Source organism: Haliaeetus albicilla, chromosome 23, assembly GCF_947461875.1.
Source record: "Haliaeetus albicilla chromosome 23, bHalAlb1.1, whole genome shotgun sequence".
NCBI lineage: Eukaryota > Metazoa > Chordata > Aves > Accipitriformes > Accipitridae > Haliaeetus > Haliaeetus albicilla.
The window spans coordinates 17,726,976-17,751,954 of record NC_091505.1 but is presented as its reverse complement, the minus strand read 5'-3'; the positions used below and the strand labels follow the sequence as shown (position 1 = coordinate 17,751,954).

Sequence of the window (24,979 nt, the reverse complement as noted above, 5' to 3'; positions counted from 1 at the left end):
AGCCTAACCTCTCCACAAAATTTACATTTGACAAACCACTTGTAGCCAGAATTACGGAGCATGTGATTTCCAATGAGGTTTTCATGAAGTATTACCTATTGGCTTGACAGCCACATCTTCAGGCTTCACGTATAAGGATAATGGTCCCTCTTTGTAAGTATCATTCAATAACTGTTTGATCTTGAGACTCAGCACTTCTTGTATTTCAAGTGATATGGCCTTTATAATGGCCTTGCAGATGTAGCTAGAAATATAATACACAAACAAGGCTACCATATTAGTAACATTTCACAATTATAAGTGGCTACAAATTTAAGGAGTAACCCAGAAAATTATATTGAGTTGGAGAATTTCTGTATGTGTTTTGTTGACTGTAGGTGCAGTCTTATGGCAAATGTCACCAGATGCCACTGCTTATGTACACTAGTACCTTATCACTGGAAATGCTTTCTAAAGTACAATTTATTGGGAGTACAGGTACAAGAATCTTTTTATAGTTACACGGTAAATACCTCAAAAGGTTTCCTAATCACAAGTAAGCATTTTTCAACCATGTTTTAAAGTTTGGAGTGAGCTAGTCAAAACGATGAGGTGCTTGAGTACCCCTGCGCCCAAACAGAGGTGGCTCCAAGGCTCCCTGGAAAACTGAGATTTAACTAACTGCTTTCACTACCTCCACTGGATTCCAGCTTTTTCTCCTCAAAATGGCTATTCTTCCAGATAACTATGTTTGCTGACTTTAGGAGGTTTGGAAAGACTGTATCTCTCTTTGAGTGGCTTCAGACATGACAGAAAGGTGCAAGAAGCCAGCTCTCAGTTGTGGGTGGATCACCTCAATGGACCTCTAATTTAACTGGGGGCTAACGAGTGAGATTTCCTTAGGACTGGGATGTTTCAAGTGTTTCCAGCTCGCTCCTGCCTCTACACAGTTGTTCCCCACTCAGCATGGTCTTTGTAAACCATTTGCAACCCCTTGAAGGTGACGGGAATCCAGGTCCCCTTCCTCTTCTGGCCTGAGGTCAGAAGGTAATTTGGATTTCCTACGGAAGAGGTGCAGGATTCATCCTGGCAGCCTTCCTGGGCACTCTCCACTCACTGTTCTGGCCCCAGCGAAGGATACTGCTCACAGCCAGCTCTTACAAACCTCCTGGCTTGCCATGGAAGCACTTTGAGCCTCCCAAGAGATGGGTTGTGGGAGGGAAACCTTGCATGCTGAAATACGTTTCCCCAAGTCAAGCGTTACTGTGGTTCTGACACCACATGTGCTTTTCTGTTTTATACAACTAAAGGTTCCTTAAAACACCTGAGGAGGGGTATAATTCCTCCTCATCCTAAAAATGAAATCAATATGAACTATGGAAACCCAGTTCATAACCACGGGTCTTACCTTTGTGACATCTGATTTACCTTCATCTTCAGTTCGCATGGAAGGACACAAGAAGTTAGAAGCTGGTTAGAATCTACTGGCGCAAGTTGGATTTTAATGAAAGCAAACAGCAGAAGCTCAGTGTGCTCATTGAAATAGAGCCTTTTGCTTTAAAAGTTATTGGGACCTGACTCTCTAGAGTAGCCTTTGTTTCACAGTACTTCTAGAGGTATGTCAGGATAAAACAGAACCTCATAGTGCATTAATGCTGCCTCATGAAGAGAGGAGAGCGGATCTGTATCTAATGCTGTTCAATGAGCACGCTCACCAGAAGGCTATTGCAAAGTAGGCTGCTTGCAAATAGTGCTGGGCACAACCAGCATTCCTTTGTGTGCACAGAACATATAAATATCTATTGAGACACAGTGGCTCTCCAGCCCAACTATTTACAGGGGGTACACCTACCAGATTGAAGGTCAATATTTAATAATTTCAACAAAACACAATAGTATCAGCATTTAGACCATGCAACTACTATATCCTCTATGCAGAGATAAGAAAAAGTAAGTTTTTAAATCAGAAAATAACAAATTACATACGTGAGCCCTCTTATAGACACTGCTTTGTGGGTAATTACCCCTGCAAGTGAAAGAGAATAGAATCATTATTTCATAGTAAGCATATAAATGTAACGTGCCCCATTCTGCTATCACCTAAAAAAAAAAAAATAATCTTGTGTCCACAATGAGCCAGACCTTGCAGCAGAGGAGTCATCTTGAGTTCAGTACAGGTGTATCTACATAAATCACTAAGACCAAGTGCTGTAACAGATAAGCAGCCTGACAAAAAACGCTTCTTCCAGAATGGAACCCACCCTTCTCTGACGGTTTTCTGAATTGGATTCACGCCGTGTAAACAGTGCAGTGTGTTACTGTATTGTCATTTGTAAAGCAAGCAGTAACTGTGGAAGTCAGAGAAGAAAGAAGGAAGTCGAAATATGCATAAAATGATAAAACTCCATGTCTGTACAAGTGATACTTTTATGAATTGCTAAATATCCCTCTTAGCTGCTCACAGTTCGGATACGAATACAGCTGAATTGGGCTAAAAGGTATGAAACAGAGGAGTCTTGTGCAACAAACTGTTGTTTCTGAGCATGGTTTTGGAACTATAATATCCTTTCATTAGACACTGCCACACGAGAGGCAGTGTGTACCTACTTACACAAACTAGACAGCCCTCAGGGGTCTGTGACCCTCACTCTGCAGATGGATGAGACCCCTAAATTCCTTCGCACTCACATGCAATCGCTGAAACAGGGCTTCAGCAGTAGTAATGTGAATGAACCCTGCAGGTACCAGCGCTCTGCCCTACTTTCCGTCTCCTGCAAGTACCAATTTCTGTACTTTTTGAACTGCCAGGATGGCATACCAGATACATCAACACACCTGGCTCATTGCTTACACACTGCAGAGGCAGCAAAGGTTCCATCTTCGTCATGAACCAATATACATGGCCAAAAATGAGATCTCAGTTTGGCAGCAGCTACTTGCCTTGCATTAGGTAGGATATATATTTTCAGGTGAATGAGCCCAGTAAACAAAATGTGGGTGTTCCACTTGATCGCAGTTGTACAGATCTGGGGGTTTGGTTTACACCTTTGTCATGGGACTGCTCAGTTGTGAAATGGGTACTTGGAACCTGGCTGCAATTTTGCTCAAAGGGCAGAGGGTCAAGGTGACACCACTATACAGCCAGAGGCTTACCTGACTTTAAAGTTTGTCACCACAAATTCTTCTCCAGTAAATATGATACTAAACTGGAAAGAAAACAATAACATTTTCATGAACTTGATTTATTGATACTTTATCTAGACCTGCTCATAAATTTAGAATTGTCATCAAAATTCTAAATCCTGATGAAAATGGCTAAAAATTTTTGCAAAATGTCAACACTTTCCCCTTCCTTCAGAATTTAATTTTATCCTGTTAAAAATGCGTTGGATAACGTGATTCTGAAATGCCACAATATTGTTACATGGATACTCATTTCTGTGTTGTCCCATCACTTTGCATTCTGTACCAGCTGTCCTCATCATCTGATACTTGCTAGAAATACATGAGAAAAGAAAGCTACTCACCCAGTTTTCAAGAAGCTTCCTTGCATCATAGTAATCAGGAGCTTTCTCAGTTTTGTAGAAAAGAGAAAAGTTCATGTCAACGTTGAAGAAGCTGACTGTAAGAAGAGAACGTGAGACGCATCCTGTAGTTTGCACAGAAGGTGCCTGCACCCCTTCCCATCTCCTCATCTCTCTGTTGAACCACGGTTCTGTTTCCCATTCCCACAGTCACCGAGGCTCTTTGGGAAATCCCAGACTCCAAGTGTCTAAGTCTAGATTACTGCTACATTGCTAGAAATTTTATTAAAGAGCCTAAGGGCCCAAACACATGGTCATGTTATCACAGCTTAAACAAACAAGTTGTGGTTCATACTTGTGGGTGCCCTAACTTGGCTTTTACTGCCTGCTAAGTGCATAGGAAGAGATAGGAAGATCTGCTGACATACAATACCTTGCTAAGCAGCAATAGCTTAAACATGTGACTGAGTCTAAAATTGTCACGTGTATGATGTCAGTCAGTGTCAGTGATGATCACGTCAGCATTTAAAACAGCCTCGTTCAGCACTTACATGGAATGGTACCATTGGTACTACTGGTCGGAGGTGATGGGGGTAGCGTAGGAGCCGTTGTGGACGATGCTTCACTCGAGCCTGCTGAAAAAAAACAGTAAAAGGCCTAAGAATCCACAGTGGCAAAAGTGTAAGGAAGAGCATAGTCCAGGTGAGAGAGAGGTGTGAGTCCTTCAGCGAAGGTTGTCGTAACAAAGAGCTGCTGTTGTTCCACAGACCTCTGCAGGGGGAAGGCAAAGGGGGAAAATACACCTGTGCGTGGGTTGGGGTTTTTTATTTCTCCAGAGGTAACTACAGCGTAACAAGGGAGAAAACAGCATTTGCAGAGTTTAGATCGCAAGGAAGGCTGGAGTTTATGCAACATTATCTTTTTTCATTGCTTGTGTTGAAGAGTGGTTATCGCTCTGTTCCCTTCTTGCTCGTTAACCTGTGCCAGCCTTCAGGAAAAGGCATTTGTCAAACCCTGAATGCTAATGGGTTAACATGCAGTAATGCATGTCAGATGAACATGCATTGATATTCATGGTCTCTGGTTTAATGATAACCTGGCATAAGGATTACCATTATAAACGCCAGCCATCCTGCCTGTTGTTTTCAAAGTAAAGACTTCCAAGAATTTGTTCGTAGCTAATTTTCCTTGAAGTGAATCACCTTGTCAAACCAGATAGGATTTTTGCATTTCACATGCAATCTGCCACATCACCAGACAGACAGGGACAAAATGGGTGATGTTTGTCACATGTACTACAGAAAATTGCAGTGAACCGAATCACCATATAACATTACAGGCCTCGGTGATGAAAGAAAAGCAGAATCACAACATTTTGCTCTAGAGGTACTGTTTCCTTGCTATGCTGATAATTTGTGTTTTTTTCTTCACTCACATGACTGACAGAGACTTGACATTCTAGCTCTGACTAAGAGAAATAAACTTAACATATGAATACAAAGCCAAATGTCTATGAATAAGGAGTGTGGTCGGAAATAAGTAGCATAAGGCCATGCTTCATAAAACAATGTTTTCTCTACTGTAGTTCAAGGTAAGGAGAATCATCCATGCTTAAAATATAATGGCCCATCCCCGACCCATTCAAATCAACGGCAATACATCCATGGACAATAACAGAAACAGGAGCTGTTAACAACTTGAAGCCTCCTATTTTTATCCTGAATAGCTTCAAATTATTTCATGAAGTTGAAAGGACAGCTGAAGTCAAAAGCCCCTTCTGAACAGGCACGCTACAGTACACAAGCTTCTGCTTCCTAGACAAACAAGGAGTTTTACCCTTTGCATTAAGCCACAGGCCGGGCACTCATCGCAAAGTCAAACCGGAGCAATTTCTGAGTCCCACCTTCATGAACAAGAGGACAACAAAGCTATGGGAAGTCCAGCTCTGAGCTGTCTCTCCGAGGTTGGCTCTCGCAGACTAAGCTGAGACCCTCCAGTCTTCAGCTCAGACCTTCAGCCTCCAAACGCTCCTCGGAGGTGCCAGTCTGTGTTTTGGGGTCATCTCATGATTTAGGAAACAGCGGTTTCAGCCCCCGCAGTACCATCAGCAGAGGCAGAACGCGCAGAGCTGGCGGAGAGCTGAGCCTGGAGGCTCCTCCACAGCTGGAGGCAGTGGGATGGGGAGCAGGAAGGCTGGAGGGGCTGTTCCAGAGATCAAACTGTCCAGCAACCTGCTTTTGCAGAGCTGTGCTCTTTGTAGCACAGTCCCTGCTGCTCCCAGGGTCTACAGAAAGCTGTAACAATAGCAAGCCTGCTTTTCCCGTGATGCTTGATGAATCTCAGGTTTTCGTTTGGACATCTCTCCTCTTTACTCAGGCCTTTTGCTTCTGAGGTAGTATTAAACTGTTGGGAAAAAGAGGACTAATTTACTCTGCTTTAGTCTTCCACTAAAACTCTAGCAAGTCCAGGAGCAAGCTGCCACATTGCCATTTCAAATCCGTTGCCTGCAGCAGGTCAGAAACATGACCTGACATAATGGGTATTTGCTGATTCTTTATTTGGAAAAGATCCGCAGGCTTAGATCATCTACCTGCAAGACAGACCCACATATTCAATACACAGACCTCCTACCAATAGCCACTAACACTGTTTGGCAGACGCATGAATATGCAGAAAGCAAGAAGCCAGAAGTATCTACTAAATTAAAAGCAAAACCCTAGAGATAAAGCAAAACAACTCCTCTAAAGAAAACAGAAGGACCTGAACCTAAGGGGATGTTCTTTTTCCTCCAGCACCCGTGCACACCAAGCCCTCCCCACCCTCAAAACACATACTACCCTGAGAATACAAAGACCAAAATCCGGAGTACCTGACCCCCAGTGCTGCGGAGAGGCAGATATTCCAGCATCCCCAGTGACTTTAATTCCACAGCTTAAACTTCTAGTGGAAATCTGTATGCCTTCCTGTGGTGTGAAGCTGCAGAGATGGGTTCTGTGAGCCCCAGTGTGATGATATAAATAATTAGTCCCTGGTTTCAAGCTGACAGAAAATGAGCGTCTTGTTATAGGCTTTTTTTAAGAACTGCTGTCATAGGGGAAGTGTGATGAGAACGCAGAAGGGCCAGTGCTGTGCAAACATGCCCTATCACTGGAATAAATTCTTTTTTCTTTCCCTACAGAAATACAGACATGATATTAGGCTATAATTTATCAAGCCGTAAACCAAACCGCTTGTACACCTAGGGTTTAACTTGTCCTCCTGACTGTTACAGTGCTGCAGGTCCTCTCCAGATAGGAGGAATCTGCATATAGCTGGGTGATTACAGGCTCCACTCTGTTCCTGTTGTTATCAGTGTAATGTTTCAAAAACCATTGCCTCAGGGGTGATGTACGATATCACCCAGTGTCAGCTAGGATGAATCAGAAAAATCTGCTAGGGGAAGAAAAAATAATAGAGAAATGGCCAAACAAAACCCAAACCCATTCTAATCAGGAATGTAACTCAGAATGCCGTTTTCATCTCCTGACAAATGAAGCATAATTACAACTTCACAGATTCTAATTCATTTCTTTCTCTTTCTCATTATCACCTGAATCAAAAAAAAAAAATCTGTTTATGCTCACATGTCAAGGATCATTACCAGCAGGCAGGTGTGGGACTAGCCACCTGCATCCTGTAACTTCATTTGCTTTAATTAACATGCATGTAATTCCATTCACGAAATTAGGGCTAAGGCGTGATGACAGATGAGATCTGAGGCTAGAAAAATACTGTACCACTGACATTTTTAAAGTCCTAGTCATGGATTTTGATTTGATAGTTTAATAAGTGGTTTATTTGGCATCCTGTAAATATGTATGGTTTCCAACAGAAGAGCAGCAAAAATTAGACCAACCAATAAGAGAACTGTGATAAATATATTTCTATATTATTAGCAGTCATTTTCAGATATTGTATATTCATCCCTCTCCCAGATAATTTAAAATTAAGAAGAAAATCAGAAATCAGTGTGTGGGTGAGGTAGGGGGAGGAAGAGATGAAGACTATGAGTCAGTGAGAGGATGAGAACACGCAATTTTACTTCTGCACTTTTCGCAAAGGCCCAGCTGAGCTCGAAAAGTAAAGGATCATCTTCAAGAACTCTGGGGAAAAAGCAAAGGCAGAACAATAACTTTACTCCTACTATCAAGCAAAGCCAGTGCAATTGCTATGATAATTATATCACTTATAAAAAGTCAACACACCTTCTCAAGGCTGCTTCCTGCTACGTTCATATGAGAAGTTTCACTCACTTTGCCTAAACGAACCCTGGCTTTCCAAAAGTAGTGTAGGATTTCCAAAACAAAGCAGGTTGCCTGACTTTGCAGCACAATTGCATAAACTGTCTACTGTCAAGGTGAACTGAGCAATGCACAGGTCTATAAACAACATATATAAACAGGAGAAGGAAACCTTGCAGCTAGTAATTGTTATAAGGCATAAGTAACAATTTGAGTCATGACATGAGCATTGAAATGGCACTTCCCCATGACATTTCATTACATAGAAACACTTTGGCACAACTATTTCTTATACGCATGCTCCAGATGTTCTCATGGAGGCTCATATATGACCCCATATGGACAATCCATACGAAATACAGCCAAGTGCAGCTTCCCTTATCTGGCAGACAGGACATAAATCTCGGTATGTATTTACGCTACTCACTGTTATCTGTATCTAGTGTATTGTCAGTATATCTCTGTGCAATAGCTAGCTCATGAATTTCAGTTAATTAAAGTAAGGAGTAGATTTATAGTGGAAGCAAAGGTCTTGCCAAGATCTGACATATGACAGATTCTCAAACATGATTAAATTTTATGAGCATCTCTATAACTAGGGCTTCACAACAGTCATCTTAGTTATTGCTCTTGGGAAAATGTCAGACTCCAGTAACCCTTCTCCCAGCATGGAACACAATGTGGATCCAGCGGTAGGCAAGAGTAGCCTCGGTGTCTGTTGGTGTAGTTCCTCACTTGTGAGAGACGCTGCTGTTTCTCCTTGCTGATAACCTTTGAATATTTGGGCCAACATTTTCCAGACTGAATGTCCAATTCAGGCTGCACTGGAGAATCCTAACTAGAGGATATCACCTGGTTCTTGGGGATTGCTTTAAAGGAAAGAAATGCTTTCACCATTGAAAGCCTCCCTCTAACGTGCTTTGTCTCACTAACAAGCTGCTCAAATTCATCCAGGTTATTGTTTTGGAAAAATCAAAGTCCAGGAACACTGAGCGGAGGCTTTGATTTTAGGTGCTAAACTTTTCATCAGCAAACATGACTAAGCTTCTCACAACTCCTTGCCAAGTCAAGCACACACCTTTCCCACAGAGCGAATGGGCCCAAGGGCAAAGGTGTAAATTGGAAAAGGGAAACTGAGCCTTCCTCCTCCCTCCTCATCAGATCATATGCCCCCCTATGGGGAAATAGCTCCGGCAACAGGCAGTGCAGAAAGAGGACTCCCTGGATAAAGGGAATGGGGCAGGGAGCCAAGAGACAGATGGGAAGGTTGTAATTTACAGCAATTGTTATTAGTGCCTGCGTTTTTTGGTGCAGAGCGAGGGGGTGTGCAATGAGGGAGGTGGGGGAAATCCCTGTGAGCACAGGTTTCAGCAGCAGTCGGTGATTTCCTGATGCTCTTCTCATTGCCTTCGGCCCTGATTCAATGAAGCCTGAAGCAGGAGATGGGAAAGAGCAGTGGGAACTGCGGTGAAGTCAGCGGGTGCTGCACTTGACAGAGACGTGCTGTCTGATGGGATGCTCCTTGAATTCTCAAACTGGACACCAAAAATGACCAATGACTTCATACTGTGCCTCTGTTTTCCCTGAGAAACCATCAGCTTACAGATGATTAGTAAAGAAAGATGCATTCGCTATTATTGTGGAGCACCTAAATATTGTGGCATGTCATTAGTTTTACATAAATTAGTCAGTCAATCAGGCAGTGAGTCAATCTCGGTCCTCTGTTTTAATAATGCGTAGTTTAAATACTGTGCAGTACATACAGTCATCAGGATTGAATGATGAGATAACCCAAAACACTGCTAAGAGTGCTTATCAGTGAAGCGACACCCATCTAGGGCACACAGCAGACAAGAGTCTTGCGGAAAAGTGATTACTATCATCTAACTACTGGCTCTAGTTAAATATTGTTAAAAATATTGGAAGAAAATTTCTGTGTCCAGCCTACCTCGCTCAGTGCCAGGCCAGCTGAGTAGCAGGTTGGTGCCCCAGCAGAAGGATGAACCACTGGAAGGTTCATCTAAAAGATGCCACCTGCCAGCAGCCTCCAGGGGATTTCAGTGGCAGAGCCTGCCCCTGCCAGCTTTCCCTCATCCACAGCCTCTATATCTCCTTCAAGAAGAGCCTGTGTGGAGTGAGTAGGCAGTGTAGTACGCATGGCTACAGCTCTGTCCACTCCTGGTCTCAATCACGGCAGCAGTGACTCAGAGGCTATTAGACAGTCCCCGTTGTCGTGAGCAGTGGAGGGTTCCCTACTCTCTGTGTATGATCCCCAGCAACACACACAACAGCCCCAAGAAGAGAAAATGTTGCAGAGACTCACCACAGCGCAGGCGATGGTCCGCAATGGGAAGGATGCTGCTGAAGTTCCAGTACTCTTCCTTCCAGCTGACAATATTGCCCATGGTGCAGTCCAGCAGCTCTTCCTGACCCATCACACGGTCCCACATTTGGAAGTAGTACAAGCTGCCAATGAAGCTGTTGCTTACCCGCACAATAAAGCCATCCTTTCTTTTGTGCAGATGACCCAGCACCAGGCTACCGTTGGGTTTCAGGCACTCAGCGCTGCCAATGGTTTTGGTATGCACGAGCTTACCATTGCAGTAGACCTCCAGCAGTTGTCTCCTGGTGTCCCACAAGCAGCACACAGTGTACCACACAAAAAGGGCCAGATCGATCTCAATGTCTCGTCTGGTGCCAAAAAGATACAGTCTCAAGTGCTTGTTTTCTCCAGAGAGTCCAAGCTGTAAGTCATTTATGTCAGTGGAGGTGGTGTTAACATCATAGGAAAACGCTGCCCAAGAGCTGACATTGGCAGTCCGGTTTAGGTCAATGCACACCGTGAACTGACATAGCTCAGGGATGTTGAAGTTGACCAGAGACACATACTTATCATTCCTTCCCAGTAAATCCAGTCTTTCTCCATGCAGATAACGTGTTTCTGTAAGCAAACGGCAATAGGAAAGAGGGTAAAGAAGGGAAATAAGTGTCACTCCCAAAGAAAAAGCTGCAGTATGACCTCATTCGGGTACTTCCCTGAATGACGATTTAAAAACCCCAAAGTTTCTTCTATTTCCAGTTTCTGCTGCCTTTGAAATTTAATTCGGAGACCACCCACACTACCAGTAAAAAGAAGATGAGTTTAATTCTGCAAAGGAAAAGTTGAAGTCCTCAAGACATGCCTAATAGGAATCAATACAGAATTCAGGTCTAGGGTCCACATGCTCCGGTATCGGTATGGATGTCCAGTGCAAAGGTCTTGGTTCAGCACATTCTGGGTAAAGAGCTGTTTGCATGTTTGGCTTCCAGGTGACATATCACACCCCCAACCTTCAGTTTTTAGGTCAAGGTTTCTGCTAAAAATAAAAGTCATAAGGACTGTCCTTGTCTCAGGTTCCAGAGAATTTGTTTGGGCATCTTTTTTCTTCATTACTTTATTATATCTCTTTATATCTTTACAACCTACTCAAAAGGTTTTGCTGACAGAGGCAAACTCCCGGAGTAATACTAACCGCAGACCTACATGGGCAGTGAGTAACTTGCCCATATGTGGCCCCAGCTCTGACTGCAGAGTAGCAGAGTAGTAGCTGCAATGGCTCTAACTCAGCCAGCCTCGGTCCCTGGAGCAGTTTGGCAGGGGCATCAGCAAGCTGTGGAAGGTCTTTCACTCTGCTTCTCTGGGTTTTGCACTCCACATTAAGCGTCTGTCGGATATCTAGACAGGAGCCAGTCCAGTGCAATGCTAAGACATGTATCCCCTTTCTGGCTCCTGGATTTGCCATGGTCTCCTACTCAGCAAGTCCCACTGCAGTCACCACCAGCCACGACAAAGTCCCTTCCCCAGGCAAGAATCTCTGTGAACGTGCACAAAGCCACAGAGCAGCGCCGGTCCACAGGCAACACATTTAAACAGCAGCATGCAGTCGCCGAAGGCAGGACCCAATCCTTCCACCAGCTCCATCTGCCACCAGTGAAGTGTTTCTCTAGGGGGTGAAGTGGCCCCACGTGCACCATCAGAGTGATAGTTAACCAGGTTCAAATTATAACCCAGGCCTCTCCCATACAGGTGATCTGCATATTTAACTTGCCATTACGCTCACATGTTTGTTTACATGTGCTTCACTAATTCAGGGTATATTTCTTCTAGATAAGAATTGGCATTATGTTGAGTCTTTTATAAGCACATCTAGGGGCTGTTTTTACAGCATTTTCCTCAAATGAATTTACATTTTTCCGAAGTTGATTGCCAGCCATGCAAATCAAGTATTATAAATCCCTGAAGTCTAACCTGACCAATAAATCTCCAGTGACTATTTGCACTTCTAATAAAGGTTATACACATCATTGACTGCAAAAATAGCTGGCACTGCGTCACACGCTTCAAATTGGAGGCAAGTAGGAATGATCCATCTGCAGAGTCTAATTCTCTGTAGGTGATCAGAAGCAGAGCATTGCTCTCCTAGCATAACCTTGTGCACTCGAAGTGTAAAGAGAGCATTTCTATTACACATAACAACACCCTGCTATCTTTCATGTCTGTCTCAGCTCTAAAATCAGCTCCAGTGAGCACCTCAGTGTGTTGTGGAGCATGCACCCACATCCTGCTCTAGCTTCCACCACTGCAACTCTGCTAAGATGGTGGTTTGCACCCAAGATAGTGATTTTCCCCTTGAGTGGGAGTACATAGGGACTGAGAACAGCAGTGTATAACATCCTTTCGGTGGAGGCCCCTGGGTGGGATGGGAGTTTAGCACCTCCCCACTAACACGCCAGCCTCTGCCCTAGTGGGAGCAAGCCTTTGCGCATGAAATCACATGGCCAGTGCTGGGACTGCAGGAGAAGATCCATGGTGGAGCTTTAGGGGATGGAGAGAGGTGGGTGTAGCTACTCAATTACAGCTCAAGCAGTGAGTAATTCATTACAGCACAAGAAAATGCAACAGTCATCTTCAGCCATATTTCCCAGCAGCTGCGGGGCCCAGAAGGGTAAGAAGCCAGTTCCCATGCGTTTATCCAAGAGATGGGAATCCCTGTGGGATTATGACTGGCAGAACTGGCACCCATTTCACGAGTAACCAGAGCACCATTGCACCCCAGCAGACACACGCTGAGAAATCACCCTTTCAGGGGTCAGGCCTTCCAGTGTCTTACAGCGGACAGTATAGGAGCCCTTAGCCAAAGCTGAGAGAAAGCGGGTACATTTGGCAAGATCTAGACATTAATTCAGTCTTTTTATTACGGAGGCTTTACGTGGAAAGAGCTCATTTGTTCCTTGACTACACTGTGCGCTGGAAGAGACCCCAGTGCTACAGGGTGCATTTTAGAAGCATGAATTATCTCTGTGGCCTGCATTGTTCTTAAGGAGAAGTCAAAAAAGAAATAAAAAAACCAACATAGAACTAATTATTGTTTTGTTGGGATTTACAGTGGAGCAAAAGGGTGTTGAGTGTGTTCATGAAGCACAGCTTACTGTGTTTGTCTCACGGCTTGAATTATTACTAGGGAATTTGGTTCTGCCAGTAGCTTCTTGCTTTTCCCAGAATACCATGAAGTGAGTAAATGCACAGCTCTTATTTTACAGCAACCAAAGTAAAACTAGAAAAAAACATAGAGAAATGCAGGGAGACACCCAGGAAGGAAACAAGTGAATAATGACAAAACCAAGAGGCTTTTCACCTCCAAAGGTAGACAACAGCTGTGATGCAACCAAAACCTGATATTTCACTCCTTGCCATATTTTCTTATTTGTACTGAGTCATCTGCGGCCCAGACTGAACCAGAATCCCAGGAGAGGGTGTGCATCATGCCCAGACCTGTAGGTCTGCAGGCCAGGGATAGACAAGGACCCCGGTACCAGTTGCAGTGAGAAGGGAAAGGTCCAGAGCAAGAATAACTGCTGCAGTGGGGCAGAACAAGAGGGAAGTGGGTTTCCATATAGATATACTGTGTGTGCACAAACCAGGAAACCAGCAGACATCCCCTGGGCTGGGGGATGCCCAGAGCCCACTGGCAGCACCATCCCTATGGTTAATCCTGAGGGGAATTACTGTACCTGCCAGAAGGAAAAGACAAGCAGCAGCCATCAAGGTGAAAAGAGTGTTGCCAGAAGAGTGCTGTCCAGGGCCACACATGAACCTCTTCATTCTTTAGCATGTTCTGAAAGAAAGATGTTGGTGAGCACCCCCTTACCACACACTTGGCTGAGAAATTCAGCCTGCCTCTGAAGTCCTCACTCCCCGTGACCGAGCTGAGTCAGTAGATCCATAGTCTCTGTAAAGGTCACAGCTATACAAACCCTCTGGCTTCTGCTGGTTTCTAGAAGAGATGAGGTTTACGCAATTACACTGTGCGTGTTTTGTCCATCTGTCACAACTCTGCAAACCTGCTAGCAACTTTCAACCTGCTTTGACAAAAGGAGTCCACGTTTGAAGTGGCAAAGTTCCTACAAATGGGGGGAAAACAAGAAAAGAAAGCCCTACCAGTGAGGTTAAACTGGATGTGCTGACCCACAGTTATACCCCACAGACTCTCGTGGGATTGGAGACCACAGGGCAGCAGACAGGGCAAGAGGCACACAGAGAAGCAGGACACAAGGCTGCTCATGGACAGCACAGTTAAAAAAAGTGTTTGTTCTCACCACTGGGCTTTGTCTACAAACAATTGTCATCAGTTTAATAAAGCCCTGGGAACATACTCATAATTGGGGAAGGGCTAGTTCTGGGGTATAAGCATACGCTGAACACTGGAAGCAAAATCCAAATATGCCACTCTAAATTGGAAGGAATTTGTCCTATTTTGTGCTTCGGTTTGACTAAAGTTGCTTCAAAGACGACTGCAGTTAAACCAGAGCAGCTGAGACAGACAGCCTCCCTGTCCAAGAGCCCCAGACTCACTCCTAGTGCCCCACACACTCCTCTGTGGTGCTCTGCTTTCCCTACGCGCTTCACCGGGCATCAAAGTTAAGGGCTTATTCTTGGTTTAGGACCACACAGGATTAAATCTTCAGCTACTTATGAGGTGTATAAAATGGCTGTAAGGGATGGACTAGATCCTCAGATTGTCTAAGTTGGCCAAGCTCCGTTCAGTGGAGTCACCTGGCTTCACATCAGACACAGTCCTTGCCTGGGGCTCCCCACTAAAGGTTACTACACTCTGACCACTGGCAAAATAGAAATGGTCCCTTTGTGTCCAGGCACGTAAAATAAACATTAGAAAATTATAAAAAAACTGAGCTAATAACAAGTCTCTCCATTTCCTTTTAAAATTGCACTTTACAAAACTTACAAAGTTAGGCAATGTCGTCTGGTTTTCCATTTACTGCTGTGACAACAAATCTCTTCTCCCAGCCTTCTCCTTTATTACTCCAGCAATGATTTGCTGACTTTTGCAGTAACATTTAAGGAACAAATCATTGTGCTCCCAGCCTGTGGTACCTAAAGAGGACTTCTTACATATTTCAGGTGATTCATACTTTCTCCTAAAAACACCATAGTCGTTAAAAGGTGCTGCTCAAAAACTCACCTACCTGTGTAGCACAGAAGTCAAGGTAGATTTTTGCCAAGTGCTTCACACTGTTTCTTCCGTCAGATGCCAAAAGACGGGTGAAGAGATATATGAAGAGAAAACCAGGTGGGATGTTGTGATGTTTTCAGTGGGTCAGGCAATGAAGAGCAAGTGATTTCTGTTCCGAAACCACATTTCTTAGGTCCTGGAAAAGCTGCTATGACAACAAATCTCTGCTCCCAACCTTCTTTATTACTCCAGCAATGATTTGTTGACTTTTGCAATAACATTTAAGAAACAAATCATTATGCTCCCAGCCTGTGGTACGTCACAGGGTTGTATTAAGTTTTGTCCAGAGCAAAGTCCAGAACATTGAGCGTTATAAAACACAAATTAGAAAGAAACAACTGAACTGAAGAGTTCCTCTTGTTTCTGATTCGAAAGTGACTGCACTAAAGAACATTAGTTGTAATTTTCCCACAACAGCTGTCTAGCCTCTATTTGTAGTATATAGCACTATAATGTAAAGATCAACCAGTATCTTTCTTCCCTCCTGCAAGTTATTAATGACTCATTGCCAAGTTCAAAAAATATTAAATATTGCTTGCTACTGAGAAAGACTTTGTGAGTTTAGATCAAGGAGGGAGGGGCACAAGGAAAGGATGATCCTGCGTGACTGTCACTTTGGCTAGCTAGAGGTTAAGTCTTGAATTTTGTGAGTTAGCTCTGGAGGGACAAAATGGTTTGGGCAGGTCCCTGGAGGGTTTGTTCCTGTCTCCAGCAGGAGTGTGATTGTAAATGTTCTGGCAGTGGCTCCCAGCATTTCAGCTCCCTCACTGGATCTGGTTAGGGACATAATAAGAACTGGAGAGAGCCTGAACCTCCCAAGGCTGCTTAACACTGCAGTTCAACCTGCTCCTCCAGACACTCTAGTCTCCAAACAGGATGGACATGTCCCTCTCTTCCACTTTCCTAAATAATCTAGTCATCCAGCTTCACCTTATTCCTGACAAATCTGTCTCGTCCTCTCAATTACCCCTGTATAAACTCCCCAGACTTCAGGTTTCTCCCCTAAAAACCACTACAGCACCCCTTAGCCTAACTTCTCCATATCTCAGGAACTCCTCTCCTGCCTTGTCTTCTCACTGTGCACCAGCATAGATCCTCTCACAGCCAAGCAGCCACGGCTGAGCACCCTCCTGCCATCCACCAGCCTCAGCCAGCAGGTTTTGTTCTCTTCCTCTTATGGGCAGATCATATTCATGGAAATTGCTTGGCATGCGCTGTTTGTCTCGTCAAACCCATGCTGCATAGTTTCTAGTATTCACACAAACCCTGCATGGAGAGCCTTTCTTCAAGCATGGGACTGAACAGGACTTTTCAAGGGTGGGTGCTTCCGAAGTCATCTTTTTGTACCTGTCAACTTTTTGTACCTGTTAAACCAGTATCATGGCATCATGGTGTGGAAGGACTTGTTACTGCAACCCCAGAGCAACCATGGAGAAGGTCTAGCTGTTGCCTTACTCCACTTCCTCCACCTTCTTCTCTCCGTTTCCCTGTTTTTCAGTTTAGTTTGGTGGTTTTAATTATTCAATACAAGTTGTTTATCTGTTTCACTAGAGATTATTGCAAAGGGTCTGGAACACCACATGAGGGCATCTCCTCTTTAACACTGTCACAGGCAGAGCCTGATATAACAACCAGCACCCTGCATCCATTTCTGGTCAAAACTTTCCTGGGAAATTTTAGAAGAGGACACTTAGGACTCAGAGCAGGAAAAACCTCTGTGATTAAGGAGCACAATGAAATGAAGAGAAGCAGAAGATGAAGACAGAAAACATTCAGACTCACTGGGGCCGTTCGGATAAAAAGAAATTTTGCTTTACTTTGGATGTGCAAAGATTTTTGCCAGGAGGTTGCCATGGTGACTTTTCAGCTCTCCCAAACCTCCTCATACTGTAATTACATCTCAAAGTCTGTGAGCTGGGAATCTTTGATTCTTTGGAGGAAGAATGTGGGTGGCTGACTCTTTAGGATGTTTTTCAACCAGCCTTTTTTATTCTAAAATAAACCAAAAAGATTCATATACTTGTGCCTTTAACAGCTGCTTACAGTTTCTATGAAACCTTCTGGCCTCACTGACTGCCATCCTCCCAAGACCTTCTTGAATAATTTTTAACTAAAAGGCTCCCTTTTCAGAACACCTCAGTCCTGCGTTATGCATCAGCGAAGGTTATTTAGAGGATGTTTAGCTCTCGATTGGTCTGAGCTTTCTTTATACCATGGGACATTTAAATTTGGTCCCTAAACTAAAGCGTGCATAATGACGGGAGTATTTTCACGTTTCCTCAGCTTTTGTTATTTACTTCAGTTGTCGCTGACTGAGTGCTGAAAGCACAGAGGCTGTGCAAATATTCTCCACGTTTTCTAGTCAATGGACCTACCCAGCTCTGCATACCTCCCCTGAGATAATGCACCATTAAAAAAGAGTTAAGGCCCAAAATACATATCCTTTGAATCAGAAACAATCAGACCACTGTCCTTCAAAATAAACAGTATAAAATATTTAACAGCAAAGGGATCCAGTGTTAAGTTTCAATAAACAATTGTTATTCTTTTTCTTCAAAACAGAAGCATCGGGGTGCCTTGCGTGGCCACAGAGCACAGAGACCACAGGGCGGCTGGCCGAGCAGAGGGAGGGCTGGAACTGCCCTCTGGACACTGATCTGTAAATAACTTGCTTGATCATAAACCATAATCCTGCAAATTTTATTGTAAAATTTTAGATTAGTTCACTAAATAAGGGCAGGAAAAGATTAACAGGGTGTTAACCTTCCCATTCAAAAACCTTGAAGGATGTAAATATTACAGAGTACTAGCCCATACAAACGTCTAGGTTACAAATTGGTTTTAATACAAAATTGACTTTTTTCATTCCTTTTTAATTTCAAAGATAGGAGAAAATCTTTTTGACCATGATTTTTTGCATCCTCTAGTAGGTATTTTAGAAACCTGGGTAAAATCCTTATGAAATTGTAGGCATTCAAGAAATACAACTTAAAGAATAGAACCACACCTTTAGATTTACTTGAGTCCTTTTCTACAACCTGATTCTAGAATGACATATGTTTTGTTCTGTCAAAATATCCCAAGCAGGTATTTTTAGAAAGGAAAAAAATCAAAGTTTCTACATTCATTTTTTTGTTTTAAAAGATTTATACTTTTAAAATTCAAATTGGAACAAGGATTTTGAGTGACCCAAAAGAACATGTTCTGAAACTTATTTTCCTTTGCCTTTCTTGGCTATGTTTCAGCATGAGAAGTAGTAGAAATTTTAATCAAATCAAAATCTTGTTCCCCCTGACTAGTTATCAATGGTTCCTGAAAGAAACCTAGTATCAGTGAATATTTTACACCTTGTTTATCGTGGTCTGCTGTGCGATCACCTCACATTGCCTTTCTACAAGGCAGAAATGCTGGGTGAACTTGCAGAACACGATGTTCAAGAGGATCACGGCTGCTCTCCTTCCCTTCCCACGATGACACAGCTCTGCTGTTTCAGCAGACTTCCCTGGGCATGGGCTTTTGCATGTCTACCTGTGCCACCCTCACTGGGAAAAAGATGTCCCAGTTGTTTATCTGTTTGCACCCAGCTCATTGCCGTGCAATTGCTGAGATGCTACTACCACTTTGCTCGCCAGGTATTACAGCTGGAGCAGTGGGCGCAGTGTGCAGCTGCCTACGTGTACCCTCTCACGTAACCACACAGGAGCAGCATCTGTTCGCTCTTAGCAGCCCTTAACCTCCTCTTAGCAGCCCTTAATTTTTTCTCCATGACCGCCAAAGACACATCTGCAAAAATTGCACCTGGACATCTGTTTTGCAGCTATTCTTGGTCTTGCTCCACTGCTGAAATCCTCCCAGGTCCCCCAGCGCAGGGGATCTCCAGCTGGAGGCCAGGCACCGAGCAATCCCCGCAGCCAAGCACCTTTCCAGACTTTGTGCCAGGGCCATGGCCACAGCACGCTGCATCTCATGTGAGGTTCCTGACGGCTCCCTGTCAGCTGGACTGGCTCAGCCCTGGGCTTTCACATGTCAAAAATATTGCATTACCTGCAAGGATCGAGCCTCACCAACATTTACCACAGCAAATTAAGCGGAGAACCTTCTGCGTGACCCATGAATCTCTCTGCAGCACCTAGCAGGTGGTTCATCGATCCAGGCTCTTACTGCTGTTACAACCACAACACATAATTGCTGGGATGGAAACCGCTAATTCCATGCAATACACCTACACTCCCTCCCTGGCTTAATGGTCCCAGAGTGACTGCAGCACGGAGATGGACAAAAATTACAATGTCAATCTCATAACTGATTTTATTAGTAGTGTCTCCTCCTAGTCTTCTGGAATTATGGATTATGAAAATTGCCTTGCAAGTAATTTGATGTTATGAGACTTTGGAACAGGACCTTTATGGCTTGAGTGGCTAATACCTTATTACACTCACATTGTGGGACGTTTAAGTAATGAAAGAGGAAAGAGAAGGAAAGCTGAGGTAGATATGAGTGGCTGTGGTGGGAGTTTAAAAGATTGAGAGATTGATTTGTAGCAAAACTTGCATGAAATAAAAAGGCAGATTCTAAAATGCCCTGTTTAAACCTGGCTTGTCTCCACAACATGGTACGATTAGAGACACCTGGTCTGCTCTGAAAAAGCTAGATCAGCTGCACTGCTTTGCACAAGCTGATTTACCACACTGCTGTCTGGAGCACAGGACAGATCAGAAGTCCCAAGCATATCCAAAAGACTAATGTGAGTCCCTAGCAGGAACTCTGATCAAATCCCCCCACCTCTGTCACAGCCGTCTTCACCATTATAAAGTGCTCGATTGCATTTAGCTGCCCTTGATGAAGCCAGCTTTGCTTTAGGTGCTTCCCCCACCTCCCCAGGAGAAGGGGATGCTCGTAGACGCACACGCACACATCGGCCTGGGGAGCAGACCGATGGGCTCAGGGCTTTGGACTTGGTGAGATGGAGGGAATATTCCCCACTTTCCCTGACTTCTTCAGTTTTCCCCACTGGAATCTCAATCCCAGGTGTCTGCCTACTAGGCGATAAGAAGAAGCAGTGGTTCTTTTTTGCTGCAAAAGAAACTTAATTAAATACATCCCACGACACTTTTAAGCTGCAGAACTTTGTGACTTTAAACTTTGGCTTGAGAAGCATGAAGAGTGGGTCATTAGAGTAAGGGTTCAGCCTAACTAGACCTCCTACTAGGTGAGCACAGCAAAAGTATACAACAAATAGCAGAAGGACCTACAGTCACATACCATAGTGGTTATGCAGATAAGCCACCAACACAGCTTTTCTTTTTTAAGGTATTTGTGACACATAGGAGGAAATATTTCTTATGAAATTTTATTTATATCTTATTCTGAGCAAGTTCTTGTCTGTCCTTTGTCAAAAGTGTAATCATGTTACAGCCAGGACAAGGCACGCAAGGTCTTAATTACACTGGGTGAAATTTAAAGAACTTATTAAAGAAGTGCCAAACATCCATTGACTTCAGTGGACACCCAGTTTGGCCATCACAGGCTCAGAGCTGGACCCTGGCAGAGTGATGCACGCAGATTTTGCAAATCATGGGCTGACTTGGGACCACTGGATGTCACTGTTGCCCCACACAAGTTTTGCTGCTGGGCCTTTTCCTGGGCACACAGCAGGTGGCTCTTGCAAAGAAAATGCTGTGACTGAAGCAAGAGGAAAAGCAGCAGCAAAAGAAGCAAGCTGCTTAATTTTTTCCAAAGCAGCATTAAAAAGAAAGTGTAGAATTGCAAGAAACAAGGAGGGGATTTTGCTCAGGGTTCCTTGCTGTCCTCCGAGGGGGACGTGAGCTCATCTCCTTGGGGTCTGCAGCAGCGTGAGCTCAGAGCCCAGCCAGATACTCACACACAGCCCTGCAGAAGGTAACGTGTGCCAGGCTGACACATGCAGGAATGAGACGGATTGTGTCCCTGTCAGCTACGCATTACTGCTTAATGTATGAGCCCAAGAGACTGAAAAGACTGTTAAGCACGGCTCACGGTACACTGTAATCCATCTGCAGAACAGGAGAGCTGATCTGCAGCATCAGTTAGTCCTCTGCCTCTCCTCCAGCTCCTTTTTACATATGCTTCTGTCCGGATCCTGCACACATGTACAGTGCAGGAACAAAAACAGAAAAATTAACATAACAAGAATACTGTCCAGTGGTTAATAATTTCCACTGCCATTCTTCCATAAGCTAGAAACACCTTCTGGAAGAAAAGTAAGAACCGTAAGCTAAGCTCAGATATTTCTTAAAGTTACCTTTAAAATTATTTGTGCCAGTGAGACAGAGTCCCTCTTGCACAAGACCCCTGTAGCGTTCGCCACATATCAAGGTGCCGCGATTAGATCACTGGTCGACCCGGACCAGGGAAAGAGACAGATAACACACACAGTGTGAGCGCCAACTTCCCCCTTTTATTGCGCAGTTAATTCCTTTTATACTAACAAGGGTAGGCGGGATTACAGATACATCATAAGGCTGCGACTAACCCTCTGTCTTTCCGTGACATCAAGAGATCTTCCGAATGCCGAACCCTACCGACCACCAAAATTACAAACCAGAGATTTGGCGCTGTGCCTTTAATCTGTGCCAGGTTACACTTTAAATCCCCCCTTCCTTGGTGAAATCTTAGTGATATTCATGTAAATATGATGGAGTAATGGTTCTCATCTGAGCCAAACACCACTGTACAGGCAGGAGTTCAGAAAGACAGGGACCTCCATAATAGTCTGTAGAAGGAGCTTCCTTCAAGTTACTGAGATCTGATTCTTCTCTTTGACTTTTGCATGCCTGGTGATTGTGGTTTCACGACAAATGATCCCATACTCTGAATTTTGCATTGGACCGTTTGCGCTGGAAACATGCCCTGGACCCACTCTCTGGCTGTTCCTCCCCATATGCAACAGGACTTTCCCTCCTGCCCTTTGTGTTCAGTCTGCTCTATCAACTGTGCAGAAGGGCATTTCTGATCAGTGGTAGTCCCAAACAGGATTCCTGCTGGGATTCCTAAATTCTCCCATATTTGCAGCTTCCCTCAATGCATGTGAATGGAGGAAAACCATGATCCCAAGCTTCCCGATACATGCACCTACATTTGGAAGTTGCTTAAAGGCTGGAAACTTACTGTTCATAACTCTAGGATTTCTACATGGTTATGATGCTTCTGGAAAGTTGCTGTTCATACTTGAGAATTTCTACATGGTTATGATGCTGCTAGTCAAAAATATGAAAGCTCCAGTTACTCTGAGAGCCACCAAAATTGGGTAGTTCAGCAGTGATAACAGACTAAATATTTCAGACAGTCAGCTGGGGCCAAAACCAGACAAAAGCAATAGGGAGAAATCTTGTTCCACAATAGCCGATGGACATAGGGCTGCAGATGTGGAAGAGAGAGCAGCACAGCAGTGGCAGGATTTCCTCCATAGCCACTGCATCCAGCTGGGGAGTTAGGGCTGCCGGAACTATGTGAACTATTCTGCTAGGAAAGTACAGATGACACAGAAACTTAAATAGATAAGTGTCATAGCCGAGATTTTTTCCACAGCCTGAATTCACTGTGTCACAGCATCACTGCTTTTCTCATTCCCTGTGGCTGGGGAATTTCTTAAAGTGATAATAACATTTTCACTGGACATGAACCAAAACCCTGTAAAAGCTTCGCAGTTAAACATAACAGGGTGAGATTCATATCTCATGTAAGTGGATATAAATTTCTTCTCTGCTTACAACAGACCTGGTTGTGCAGTCAGGGACCCAAAACACAGGGACCGTTACCAGCTAACAGGACAGCACACTGCCACATCAGCCTTTGGGACCCCCAGGACAGGCTGAGCTGCTAAGAGGCAACAGCCCTTCTCTGTAATGTGTCTTACAGGCTATGATTTATTACTAGATTTTATTTTATTACTGAGCAATGCTGGGAGTCTTTTTAGTCTCTTGCTTACCAGAGAGAAATATATATTGTCCTTTAATTATGGGTACGAGATATGAGTGGGAGGAAGATCTTTTGTTTTCTCTCCATTCCAGCTAGTTAACTGCATGTATCTGGTGAGAAGGAAAAACAGTGATGCAGAAGCAGAGCCTGGTAGGTGGAAACATTGCTCTGGGGCTTGCCTTGAAGATGCTGGTGAATTTGGTGCACCTCTCTTGCAGACAGTGTGCCCCACACATACAAACTCTGCCAGCAGATCCCAGTGACTCCCCATTTCACGAGCTGAAAAAATGAGCCATGCCTATCCTTTCCCACCAGAAGTTCCTCCAAGCTGGGGCTGCAAGTGGTCTTCAAAGGGAGAAAAGGAAGATGGTGCCCTGTTGTAGGATAGATGGACAAAGGCTAGAGTGGTTGGGTGTTCTTCAACTATACCTCAACCCACCCTCACCATCACGCAGGGAAAAAGGGCCCGGAGGCTGGTCAGCAGAAGGGCTGATGTCCTGGCTGCCAGAGGGCTTCCTTCCTGCTCACAACAGCCACACCACGGTCACAACGGTGCCTACATCACCAGTGTTTGCTGAGGGTAGAAATGGGTTTGTCCTGTGGCTTCTGACTCCTGTCCATGACTGTGGCTGACCATCTGTTTTATCTCTGCTAGCACAGGGCAAACCTCAGGCAATTCAGTGGTTCGATCCAGACATGTTTATTCTAAGTGCATCCTCATGCCATCTGCACTCTGCTCAGAAAATTTTGATCGAGCATTTAATAAGACACCCCTTTAACTCTTTTAATTCCTCTGTAAATAGGCAACTGCCTTTACTTAGCAACTGCCTGACTCATTTCCTCTCTGAGCAATCCTCTGGGTTCACTCTGCAGTACTTCCTCTTCACATTTTCTACATCTTCTGATATTTTTCCTTTTTTAGCTGAGGCAGGCTGTTAAAAATAGCAACTGGATTGCACTGTGTGTTTGTAAAATCAATACTACCACCCCAGAGATCTTCTCAAGCCCTTTCTCAGAATCATTCCATTTTCAATTGTATAATTACTGTTAAGTCTTGAGGCAAGAGAAAGGATGCATTTTAGTAGTTCTAAAAAAAAAAAAAGAAATCTTTATGAACATGGTAACTTCTTCAATATAATTCAGATTTATGTTTCGAAATACTTCTGAAATAATATTGACATTAACAATCTCACCAGAGTAGGAAAAACAGACTTAAGGGACGAAAGCTTTTTGCTATCTTTGTATTTTCACCATATTTCACCACTAGATGCCTAGAGGATATACTGTTTTTTTATGCACTCTTCTACATCAGTTTACATTAATTATCACCTAGAACTGTCCTAATACAGAGTTAATTTTTTGCTGTAAAGAGATACCAAAACTCCAGTACGTGAAAGCCCAAACCCTGTAACTACTCAGTGGAACAGGCTACACTGTGCCAATTAAGATCGTTTCAGGAAAAAAAAAAAAAAAAATTAGCCCTGGTTTTAGGTAAAGGAGGAGTTTGAGATTTACCAGCTGCAGTAGCACTGCTTTGAAAAAAAGGTGACCCTGTCCCATTTCAGGACAAGGACCTTGCTCGGACCATGGAGAATAAGGCTTAAATCCTAGACTTCCCTACACGCCCAGTAAAATGTCCTTTCTGAAACCAGGAAAGTCACGCTTGACA

At 43.9% G+C, this 24,979-nt stretch overlaps 1 protein-coding gene across 1 annotated transcript in view; it reads right to left on the bottom strand.

Moving 5' to 3' along the window:
- Positions 1–13,974, bottom strand: part of ADGRG4 (adhesion G protein-coupled receptor G4) — a 34,918-nt gene extending 20,944 nt beyond the window's left edge. Inside the window, exons 1-8 of the mRNA XM_069811455.1 lie at positions 13,835–13,974; positions 10,107–10,724; positions 4,055–4,135; positions 3,507–3,601; positions 3,133–3,185; positions 1,966–2,005; positions 1,388–1,413; positions 96–244 (exon numbers count right to left, since the gene is read on the bottom strand). Of these exons, the coding sequence (XP_069667556.1) occupies positions 96–244; positions 1,388–1,413; positions 1,966–2,005; positions 3,133–3,185; positions 3,507–3,601; positions 4,055–4,135; positions 10,107–10,724; positions 13,835–13,925 (1,153 nt within the window). The 5' untranslated portion in view covers positions 13,926–13,974. The remainder of the gene's footprint in view (positions 1–95; positions 245–1,387; positions 1,414–1,965; positions 2,006–3,132; positions 3,186–3,506; positions 3,602–4,054; positions 4,136–10,106; positions 10,725–13,834) is intronic.
- Positions 13,975–24,979: the final 11,005 nt, after the last annotated feature.